General features: G+C 45.0%; 1 protein-coding gene across 4 annotated transcripts; it reads right to left on the bottom strand.

Annotated features, from left to right (window-relative positions):
• Nucleotides 1-203: 203 nt before the first annotated feature.
• Nucleotides 204-3182, bottom strand: LOC119342180. Of its 4 annotated transcripts, none has more exons than XM_037614016.1 (4): nucleotides 2961-3182; nucleotides 1743-1805; nucleotides 736-1661; nucleotides 204-578 (listed from the first exon to the last, which is right to left on the bottom strand). In XM_037614016.1, exons 2-4 carry the CDS (start codon nucleotides 1783-1785, stop codon nucleotides 483-485), a joined length of 1065 nt encoding a protein of 354 aa, XP_037469913.1. In that variant the 5' UTR covers nucleotides 1786-1805; nucleotides 2961-3182; the 3' UTR covers nucleotides 204-482. The 4 variants fall into 4 exon arrangements, with proteins under 4 accessions (XP_037469913.1, XP_037469915.1, XP_037469916.1 ...); XM_037614018.1 differs by having other exon boundaries at nucleotides 1743-1791; XM_037614019.1 differs by lacking the exon at nucleotides 2961-3182 and adding an exon at nucleotides 2226-2534 and having other exon boundaries at nucleotides 1743-1791.
• Between the last annotated feature and the right edge of the window lie 8824 nt (nucleotides 3183-12006).

Here is a 12006-nt window from a genome sequence, read left to right as displayed (position 1 = left end):
GCCTGTGGCCAAAACCCTTGTGGGTGGGCTGGTGCTGGAGTTTCTGCTTGAATGATCACGAGCTTCTGCAAATGGGGCTGATGTAGAAACTGTAATAGGGAACCAAATACCATTTATGTTTCCAAAGGACCACCAGGAACTAGAACACACACTCCAAGCTCTAATCAAGCATAAAACTGTTTTTTTAAGAAAATACATTATCATCTCATGAACTTCTTGTTTCATAGAAACGAAAATTACAAATATACATCAATAATGGAAAAAATACATCTAAAAAAACTGGATTGATTTCCGTTCAAACAAAAACACGGAGGAAAAACCTAACTGGTTGTCTGCAAAATCATAAGGAAAAAGAAAGATGTGACAGAAAAATTCAAATTTTAGGTTACTTCTCTATATACTTTGTGTGGAAACAACTCTGCAACTAATCGATGCCAATATCAAGCCCACGTTTCTGGCGTATATTAGATCCTTCAAGATAATCAACTTGGTGGTTTCTTCTTTGCTTCAAGATCCTTCACAATATTGGTAAGAGATCTTGCATCCCGAGCTTTTGCCAGTTTACCACGTTCTTCAGACTGCAGAAAGTACAGATCATTTTAGTAATAACACATGTTCAGTCTATTCATTTGTTTCAAAGATATGTATTTATTTATTACAATATTTAAATGCAAATAAGAGGGCAGTGAAGAAAGATATGTTACACTTTGCAAATTGCAAGATCAAAAGCCTAACCTTCTCCAGCTCTAGAGCACGGTCATTCAGCTGATCAGCCGTCAAAGCTTTCTTGTGAATCACCTGAAGGACCTTAAGCAGGTGCTGCTGGAGACACTCTGAACAGTGATCCTCGAGGTTATGTTCAGGGAACGAAGAATCACAACCGAAAGGGCACTTCATGGGCCTCATGGGGCAGACAGTAACGCAATGTCTATCCATATCACGCCTCAGAAGCCGTTTCTCGCAGTTCTGCTCGCACTGAAGGATCTTGAAGAGACAAGCTGCATCATGATCCTGCATGCACCGGACAGAAACTTTCGCTCGGCATCCATCGTTCGGGCAAGTGACAGGCCTGAAGCTACACTGTGCCTTGTGATGAGCAAGACGTTCTTCATCTTCATATTTCTCAGGGCAGTGGAACTTGGTTTTAATGTCCACATTCTTGAGGAGGACCTCGGCGATTGCTTCTCTCCTCTCTAACGGCCAGAAGCGGGTCATATCCATTTCTTGGACAAAATCATCGATCTTATCTTCGCGACTGTCACTTAGCAACCACCCAGAGACATGGCCAATGATATTCCTTTTCGTGCGACTGAAATCATCCATGAAGATTGATATGATCTCATAAGGGTCATCTGGCATTTGATTCTCGGCGTTTTGTTCCACCTCCGATTCAATGAGAGTATCAGCTATGAACGTTTCACTTCTTTGTGTAACGTAGTCCACCATTTCTTGCCTGAGGTCAACAGCAACAACAGACGGGTTCCTGAACAGATCACCCGTCGTACCGTCGACACAGACCGCAGCCAAACCAGGGAGCAAGAATTGCGCTAGTTTGTGCATTGCTTCGGAATCACAATACGGGCACTGGAGAAGCGCACCATCATCCCTCACTGGTCCAGGATTGGCAACTGGAAGATCCATTTCACCCTTAGATCCAACACCTGCAAACACATAACTTGGAATCACCATCAGTGACTTAAAGTTGATAAACAATGTTCGTCATTCTGATATGTGTTGCTGACCTTCATCCTTGGTTGGTCCAGGATCGGCAACTGGAGGGTCCATTTCAACCTGTGATCAAACACCTATAGATGCATGAGAACCAACATAGTCAGGACCAGGATTAACTAATCATGCATAGTGGAACAGGGGACGTGATCTCCCTGTTACTCTAAAAAGAAAAGAAAAGGGCGATGATCAACAAGAGGAGAAGCTTAAAATTCTAAGATGCATTTGACATTCTGATCTGGAGGCCCTGGCACCGCCCCTGGATGGTACTATTTCTACCCAGGAATTGTGAATAAACATCTAAAGAAAGAAAAGGAAAAAAATGTGAACAAAACCCGGTCAGATAGTACTGAAGTTGCAAAACAGGGGCATGGAATGGGATGGCGTCGACTGGGATTGATTGATCTTCGAAGGAAAACAGATCTAGTTGTTCACAGCAGAGAGAACAAGAGAGCGAATCGAACGAACAGCGATCCAAGCAAGACAGGTTTCCTTACCAGCAAACAGGGATTGGGTCCAGATGGATCGAGAGACTGCTTTGCTCTGGGGGAAAACTGACAGAGACAGAGACAGAGACAGAGATGAGGGGAATGACAGTGTTTAGAATGTTCCTATAATTAGCCAGCAAGGGATTGACCCCTCTATCTATTATTAAACTGACTGAGAGGGGGGAAAGAGGCAACGTTCAGAATGTTCTATAATTAGGAAACCAGTTATTAGCGCAGATAAATGCTACACCACTCACTCAGTTAATCAGTCAGCACAATAGCAAGAATAGAATGCACAAGCCCATCCCTGCTGAAGCCATGGACACACATCTTCATGACAAGTTCATGCACGAGCCACTCTATTCGCCACACGGTAACAACATAGCAACTTTTTGTAGATACTACAAGGTATTGCAATGCAGACAAGTATACTAAAACAAGAGCATGATATGCTGTAAAAAGAAAAAGAAAAGGCAGGGGTACGCTAGCTTGACAAAGTACTAGAAGATGGGCTAAGACCGTGCCCATACTCAAATGCGGAAGTTGAGATGAGCTTTTCAGGAACGGGGAATCACGGTCTTCAGGAATCGAATGTTCAAGGTATGGTGAGTAGTTGGGGACAACAGTTGAAATCGGACCGTGGACATCCTAGCTAGCAATGGGGGAATCAGAGTGCTCGGGAATACAAATCCCCGCATTGACCGTTTCTGGGTGTATGCAGAAACGCGATTTCAGAGGCCTAACCTGTGGAGACGGCGGCGGCGGCGGCGGCGCGGGTCCGCGACGGCCGGGGATCGGCGGGAGAGAAAGGGGTCCTGGGCGACGATGTTGACCTGGGGCTCACCGCTCCGACGTCGAGCCGAGGCTCGAGAGAGGCGTCGGCGTCGGGGTAGGGGGAGGCCCGGCGGCGGCACGGTGGGGGAGCGGTGGACGGCGGAGGAGTCGAGTTGGACGGGAGAGGAAGAAAGGGGCCCCTCGCAGATCTGCTTTCTTTGTTCTTCGGAGACCTTTAAAAATTGTTGTTTTCATTCATGGAAAACGCATTCTTACTGTTTAGAACGAAAAAGGAGTATAAAAGCAACCACCGCACCACCAGTTCAACAAGTCAGAGCAACAACAGAGGTAAAACGCTAGCTGGTGTGTGTGTATAATGTCATTCGTGAAAAATCTATTTCTTTTTTTGCAAAAAAGATTAGATCTATTTCCTGTTCAAGAATTCATCCGATTAACCAGTTAACTTGCCGATTAATCCCTACTCGTAGGGTCACCGAGTAGCCTATAAACCGATAAATCGTCCGGTTAATTGATTAAATGCCCGATTAACTTGCCGATTAGCCAATTAATCCCCTACTCACCAGCCAACCGAGCAGCTACCAGTTAACGATTTCCTCAACAATGGATCTATTATAAAGATTCACCGGAAGTACAAAGCACCTCAAATATAATAAAAATTACATCGAGGTCCATGAACCATCGAACGACCATTGCCATCACCAAAACGAGCCGCCGACGCGCCGCTGTCACCACTCCATACCGGAGCCGGCCTGACCTTGTCGATGACGACCGGGAAGTCTTCGTGCACGTGTCCCTAAGGACCAGCGCCTCGGAACCGCAGTCGTCGTCGTTGAATCCTTGAATTGATCTGAAGAACCTGACACCAAATATCGCCGTTGCGTATGCACGGCGAAAAACCCTAACCTCGCCGCCCCCAAGGAGCTGGCAGGAGTCTACGTCGGAGCTCCATCTAATCCATCTCAACAGACGAACTTGAGGAGGATCGGAACAAGACTGACATGAAGAAGGAGCAGCGCCATCCGTCCAAACGTCGCCCCTGCGAGAACTAAAACCCTACCGATCTACTAGCAGGAGTCGAGACATCAGGATTTTCCTCACTGCCATCGACCGCCGTAGCGGCAAGCGGAGGGGAGGCGAAGATGGGCTCGTCGGCAAAGATCAAAGGGAGGAAGGTTTCTCCAAGTTGCCTTGGGAAAGAAGAAAGAGATGAATCTGTAACCTATTTCATTCTTAATTCGGTTTATGCAGATGAGGTAGCTGGTGTGTGTATAAAGTCAGCGAATTCCGAAATACTCCCTCAGTAAACTAATATAAAAACTTTTAGATAATTACTTTAGTGATCTAAAAGTCTTATACAATATTAGTTTACACAGGTAGTATAATTTTTACATGTGCAATGAACTCCATGTTATGAGCTTGAGGGTAGTTTGATTTGTTAACGAGGTCAATGCGAGGGAAACGGTTCCGGAGGCCACTCCTTAAGCAACCTTTCAAAACCCTCACCACCATTATATTGGAGGAGGCCATCGGATGGCGGATGTTGTCGGCAGGGCTTATCCCTCGATCGTATTTTGTCTTCTTCATCGTTAGCGTCTTGCTGGCCAGATCAGTTTGGACGCGTGCTCCCCTAACCTATGGCAGCTTGGGCAAGGTTTAGTGTTTGTGTCCTAGAGCTACGACGACTGCTCTGCGCTGTATAACATGCCTCCCATGTCCTAGCAACACCCCTTCCTGGATTCGGCCTGTTGTGTTATTTCTGATCCTGTCGGTCATGGTGGTGGCGGTGAAGCAGCCTGGTTGTGTCCCTCATGACGAAGTTGGGAGTTCTACTCCTCTTGCGCATTTATGGTTTGGGACATTCTCGCATCCGGTGAGCTCAGCGCTTGCGAATAGGGCCGACCATTTGCTCGACATGGCGAAAGATGGAGTATTACGTATACGACACACCATATATATGAAAATGCGTATAATTTGTGAAAAGTCTATATTGCCCTTTATACATTTAGTGAAGGGGTTGTACCGAAGTGGGTCTCGAAAGAAAAACGGAGGGCTAGTGTTCAGCAAAAAAATACGAATAATTGATATGTACCCCTGATATAAGTGACTAGTTAAGGCGAAACGCATTGGGGCACCCAGCTGCCACGCACTCCTATATGAAAATAGCATTGAAAATTATCAAAAAAAATTCAAAAATTCTGAATTTTTGGGGTATGAAACATGGGTGTCCGTTGTACACCCGTGTTCATTTTCGCGGGGGTTTCAGGGATATAGTATATATGCATGTTATATCCGTGATAAACGACTGTTGCGGTGGTTGATACGTCTCCAACGTATCTATAATTTTTGATTGTTCTATGCTATTATATTACCTGTTTTGGATGTTTATGGGATTTATTTTATACATTATTATCCTTTTTGGGACTAACCTACTAACCGGAGGCCCAGACCGTATTGCTGTTTTTTTGCCTATTTCAGTATTTCGAAGAAAAGGAATATCAAACGGAGTCCAAACAGAATGAAACCTTCAGGAGCGTGATTTTTGGAAAGAACGTGATCCAGAGGACGTGGAGTGCAAGTCAAGAAACAACCGGAGCCTCCACGAGATAGGAGGGCACGCCTCCCCCTATAGGGCGCGCCCCCCTGTCTCATGGGCCCCTCGGGCATCCACCGACGTACTTCTTCCTCCTATATAAGTCTACGTACCCCAAAAAACATCCGGGAGCCACCTGAAACACAATTTCCACCGCCGTAACCTTCTGTATCCGCGAGATCCCATCTTGGAGCCGTCGCCGGAGTTCTGCCGGAGGGGGAATCCACCACGGAGGGCTTCTACATCAACATCCTTGCCCCTCCTATGAGTTGTGAGTAGTTACGACAGGCCTACGGGTCCATAGTTATTAGCTAGATGTCTTCTTCTCTCTTTTTGGATCTCAATACAATGTTCTTCCCCTCTTTTGTGAAGAACTATTTGATGTAATCTCTTTTTGCGGTGTGTTTGTTGAGATCCGATGAATTGTGGGTTTATGATCAGATTTATCTATGGATATTAATTGAATCTTCTCTGAATTCTTTTATATGATTTAGTTATCTTTGCAAGTCTCTTCGAATTATCGGTTTGGTTTGGCCTACTAGATTGATCTTTCTTGCCATAGGAGAAGTGCTTAGCTTTGGGTTCAATCTTGCGGTGTTCTTACCCAGTGACAGAAAGGGTTGCAAGACACGTATTGTATTGTTGCCATCGAGGATAACAAGATGGGGTTTATATCATATTGCTTGAGTTTATCCCTCTACATCATGTCATCTTGCTTAATGCGTTACTCTGTTCTTATGAACTTAATACTCTAGATGCATGCTGGATAGCGGTCGATGTGTGGAGTAATAGTAGTAGATGCAGGCAGGAGTCAGTCTACTTGTTATGGATGTGATGCCTATATACATGATCATGCCTAGATAACGTCATAATTATTTACTTTTCTATCAATTGCTTGACAGTAATTTGTTCATCCACCGTAATACTTATGCTCTTGAGAGAAGCCACTAGTGAAATCTATGGCCCCCGGGTCTATCTTTTATCATATTTGCTTCCAATCTACTTTTATTTGCATCTTTATTTTCTGCATCTATATTATAAAATACCAAAAATATATTTATCTTATCATATTATCTCTATCAGATCTCACTTTCGCAAGTGGCCGTGAAGGGATTGACAACCCCTTTATCTCTTTGTTTGTTTGTATAGATTCGTGGGACTTGTTGAGGAGCCTCCTACTGGATTGATACCTTGGTTCTCAAAAACTGAGGGAAATACTTACGCTACTGTGCTGCATCACCCTTTCCTCTTCAAGGAAAACCGCCGCAAGCTCAAGACGTAGCAGTGGTGCTATGTTAAAATTTGTATTTATATTGGTCAAGTAATCAAGAAAATCTAAGAAATATTATCCTGGGTCGGACTAGCTTCCAAGAACTCTGAAAATTCCAGCAACATGGTATGGCATCAACAGTCATCACACTAGCTACAAGTGTTCCAACTCCAAGAGCACAACCAAACTATAAACATCATAGCCTCTCAACAATCAAACATATAAACCCTCAAGAACTGCTAGGCAGGAGAAAGCCCTCCATGTCGCCCCTAAATCGCCATGAACAGTGTTATGCCACCGCTTGTGAATTCTGCACCCCACCGAGGGCATTTTAGTCTTTTCGGGCAGCCAATCGAGTGCTTCCTTTCCACACCGCCCTCCTCAGCCAATCGAGCACTCCCTTTCCACATCCCCTTCCTCCTCCATCCTTCCCCTCTCTCATCCCAGGCGTGCGGGCGCGGCGGCGACAACGTCTTTCCCACGCGAACCCTAGCCGCCTCCTCCTCCATTTGCCCACCACAGTTGCCCCCTCCCCCTGCCCCCCCGCCCCCCCGTCGTATGGCGGCTCCCTCCCCCATAGCTCGCCTTGCTCGCGTTCTGGATCCAGCATTGTCGCTCGTGGTGGTTCTAGATCCAGCGCAGGTCGTCCCATGGGTGAGGATGGGAGGCCGGGTCTTCAAGGTTGGTGGAGGACCCCCACAAAAAAAAGGTTGGTGGAGGAGCATGGGAGGCCGGTAGGGTGGGGGAGGAGCATCGGGCCGGGAGATAGGGAGAGGCCAGAGTCAGGAACAAGAAGTAGCGGGGCCAGCGATCTCATCACGGTGGTTTGGAGGGAGAGGGACACTAGTAGAAAACAAAGGTTTATTACTGGTTCTTAAGGGCCTTTAGTGCCGGTTGGGCAACCGGCACTAACGGGTGGGGACTAAAGGTCACCCCCTTTAGTCCCGGTTCAACACGAACCAGCACTAAATGGCCACCACGTGGCACGAACCCGCGCCGGGGGCTGGGAGACCTTTAGTACCGGTTGGACAGACCAACCGACACTAAAAGTTTAGGGGGGTTTTGGGTTTATGATTTATTTTTCCATTAATTTTGTTTTTTTCCATTTAATTCTTTTCATTTGCTGGTATTTTACGATACTACATATTGTACATGTTATGCATATATATAAATAGAATTTCTCGTAGAACCACCGATATATATATATATCATCGAATGTCTCACACCACCATTCACACATACATACATACATACATACATATATTATATATATATATATATATATATATATATATATATATATATAGTTTGGTATATATATATACAATTTCTCCTACATGGAGGCATTACTCCAGTGGTAGCGGGTAATGGAATTCTCCTTTGGGATCTATGACCTGTTCAAGCAAAAAATCTCGCTATTTCTTCTTGAAGTTCTCATACGCGATCCCCTGGTAGGAGCTTCTCCCGCACGTCCTTGAACTTTAAAGAAGGAGATCAAATATGCATGTATTAGTTGTGTGTATATATATTAGATATCGATAATGATGTAAAAATTGTGAATAGTGCTCTAGCAACGTACCCATTGATGTCTATCATCTTTGCTCCTTTCGAACGCCATCATGCGAATGTTCTCGCAAACGTAGTATGCACATAGACCATTCCCTGGCAACTGCTTCATGCACTTTACGAGAATAGAATTCAATCAGATAATAATTAATCAAGCATGATAACTAATGGTATATTGAAACTAGAATTAAAGAGATGGTAGCTAGCTAGTAGCACTTAATTAATTATACCTTGGGTTTTTTTGCGGGGTCGTCTTTTTTTTTGCGGGGACCTTGGGTTGAAACCAATACAGTCTTTCTTTCCATGGACCGGAAACCTCTTTCCTGAACTTTTGCCAAGCCCTGCCCGCCGGCAAAGAAATGAATAAAGGAGTTATTAATTAGTTGATATCAGGAAATGAAGAACTAAAGAGGCCGACATATAGTTTGATGATGATTGAAATTACCTGTTGACTATCCCCTTCACGATTTTGTACTCCTCGACTAGTTTAAGTAGCAAGTCCAGAACTTCAGCTTCTCCATCTTCAACTCGAATGATTAACAAGATCCAGTGGTAATTGCATGCACACACGTTTGCATCTATAAATTAAGCGAGCATGTGCATAACACTCATCAACTACTGTCGTGGAATAGTGACGGCAGATGTCCTCGTGAAAGGACTTAGTCATTGAGCCATCACCTCTAAGTTAGCTTAAAGGGTTAAATGGGACAAAGGACATAGGAGTTTAAACTGGTTTGGCCCCTTGTGGTGAAGGTAAAGGCCTAATCCAGTTTGAGGTGGTATTGCTTATGTTTTGATTACCAGGGAGGGAATCCACTTGACCTAGCTTTCGATCTATTGTCTCTTGTCCTGAATCGTCACCGGGTCATCCCTTTATATACACAGGTTGACACCCAGCGGCTCACGGGGTCCCGACCGGCTCATAGACAACATGTCCGACTCGGTGACTATCTTTGCATGCCTTACAATACAAGCCTTTACATATATGGCAGTTTATTCCTATGGGCCTTAAGTCGCCCTTGGGCCTTGGGCCCTTGGCTTAAATCGTCATCTTTGATATCCTTGTAGGCTTCATATGATGAATCGCCATAGGTATAACCCGGCCCCTCCTAGGCGGGTCATACCTAATAGTTATATCCCCAACATTAGGCCCCAGGTTGATTGGAACTTGTTCATGTCAATCTTCACCACTTAAACAAGAATCTTCACTTGTGCGAGAACTCATAATCCGCCATGACATTATCTTTTGGACTTGTGATAACCCGCCATGATGTCACTTGTCATTAAATCCACACAATATCCAACATATCCCAACGGATCTTTGTTTTAATAGCCGTCCTGAGAATCGAGGCGCTTGAGCAGCTGGATAACCATGTTTTTTGGCCTCCTCTTTTTTCGCGCGCTTCTGTTACCTTTCCTTATAAATAGGGTCAACCGGCCGCTTCTCATTCTTGCATCTTTCCTTCGCCTTTCTCCTCTCGCAACCCTCCTATGCTCAAACTCCGCCGCCGCGAAGCACACTGTCGTCCTCGTCCTTGGCTGCTGCATCACCCTGGACGAACCAGAGAACGACAGTGCCCGTTCACAGTTCATCTGCCTCCGTAAGTTCTTTTCCCCATGTACTCTAGATCTGCATTAGGGTTTTCGCAGTTCTTCATGTTCTTCGTGGCTGTTCGTAGTTTATCTCCAACCCGAGCATCATTTGATCTGGAAATAGCATATATCTTGCGCGGTAGTAGTTTTGCCCCTGCTTTCAATACCAGCGGACCCTTTTTCATTGGGATAAGATCTCATTAGAGCTTATGAACTCCCCTGTACTAGTTTTAGGTCTTAATTTATTTTCCTTTTCTGAACTACCGCTGATTTGAAATAATAATTGTAATCTGTGAAACCTGTTGGTACGTTACTTAGCAAAAATCTGCACTTGCTGCATTTTGATAGATCCACCTAGTCATGGCGGCTCATATCACCGGTTGTAGTTAAATTCAATGCTCAATAGATTTCTCCTTTGATAGACATAAAAACAGCTCATGGCGGTTTACATAACCCGCTGTAACTAGTCATATACCATTAGGCCCCTTCTTAAGCCGCCATTCTGCATATGTGCTGTAATACTTCTCGTCCGGCTTAATTTGAACCGGCAAATTTATTCTTTTCCCTTTTAGGCTTTCTTCTTCATAATGCCGCCTAAAACAACCACTTCCTGCAACTGGGTTCCCTCCATCGTCACGGAAAACACACTTGAAGACTTTGTGAAAACCAGTTATTTCCCGAAGAAGTCTATCATGTCTTACCGCGCCCCCAATTTGTCAGAAGATAAACCTCATCCAAACGAAGGCGAAGTCATTGTCTTTACTGGTCATATGAACCGGGGCTTCTCACCGCCCGGATCCAAGTTCTTTCGGGATGTTCTGCACTTTTTCAACCTTCACCCTCAAGACATCAGACCCAATTCCGTGTCAAATATCTACAATTTCCAAGTGTTCTGTGAGGTGTACCTTCAAGAGGAGCCTAGCATGGAGTTGTTCAGAGAGTACTTTTATTTGAACCGCCAGAACGAATATTCAAACAGACCCAGTCTGGAGCTTGGTGGAATCTCAATTCAGAGAAAAAGAGACACCATCTTTCTTTATGCTCATCTGCCAAGTCATCCCAAGGACTAGAATCAAACATGGTTCTATTGTGAAGATACTTCTCCGGCTGATGAGAATCCACTGCCCGGCTTTCGCGCCCTGCGCTTGGACTCCAAACATATTCTCACTGACAAGTTAACAGCGGCTGAATGCAAGAAACTTTCCCCTTCCATTGGCAAGGTTAAGGCTCTGTTAGGAAATGGCTTGACCGGCATTGACTTAATTCGATGCTGGGTTTCATGGCGGGTCATTCCTCTAAGCCGCCGCACCGGCTTAATGTGCACTTATACTGGCGCCAAAAAAGATCCACTGCGCCACATCTCCGATGACTTAACTGACGATGCCATCAACAAGATGACGAATTCTCTTCTACATGAAAGCCCAGCGGACTGTAGCAAGGTGGGCCTGAGCCCTTTCTGCAAGTCTAACCCGACACCAGGGGTAAGCCGCCAAGTCTTTTGCATTGCCTTCATCCTTGAATAATTTGTTTTAACTCAACCTTGATGATTTTTACAGGATGATGATGACTTTTGGAAAAAAGAATACGATCATGAAGCCGCCAAGAAGGCCAGGAAGGCCAAGAAAGCCGGCAAGAAAACCTCTAAGAAGAAAGGAAAGAAACCCAGCGCTTTTGAGTTGCTTCCACTGGATGACACCTCTGAGTCGGAGGTAGCCCTTGACTCTCTTGGCTCCTTTTTCAACCATCTTACTAACATTGACTATCATTAGGATGACACGGGGACCAGTCAAGCTCTTGAAGAAGAGGTAACTATCACTTCATCCGGCTCCGAGCCTTTGCCAAGACAGAAAATCCGAAGAGTAACCCGGAAAGTAAGATTTTCACACCCCTTAGCTTATCAAGATCCTCACTTTCTTTTGAAGCGATAGCAGCACGAGAACCGGCGTCAGACTCAGACTAGCAGGGATGAAGAACTT

The sequence above is a fragment of the Triticum dicoccoides genome, chromosome 7B (assembly GCF_002162155.2).
Source record: "Triticum dicoccoides isolate Atlit2015 ecotype Zavitan chromosome 7B, WEW_v2.0, whole genome shotgun sequence".
Classification (NCBI taxonomy): domain Eukaryota; kingdom Viridiplantae; phylum Streptophyta; class Magnoliopsida; order Poales; family Poaceae; genus Triticum; species Triticum dicoccoides.
This window is presented reverse-complemented; position numbering and strand designations above follow the sequence as displayed.

What these genes read in the sequence shown, in the direction of transcription:
- LOC119342180 (XM_037614016.1), bottom strand. Translation starts at nt 1,785, where the DNA reads ATGGACCCTCCAGTTGCCGATCCTGGACCAACCAAGGATGAAG. An exon ending in TGGACCAACCAAGGATGAAG is followed by an intron (nt 1,662 to 1,742) that starts GTCAGCAACACA and finishes ATGTGTTTGCAG; the next exon opens with GTGTTGGATCTAAGGGTGAA. An exon ending in GTGCTCTAGAGCTGGAGAAG is followed by an intron (nt 579 to 735) that starts GTTAGGCTTTTG and finishes TACTTTCTGCAG; the next exon opens with TCTGAAGAACGTGGTAAACT.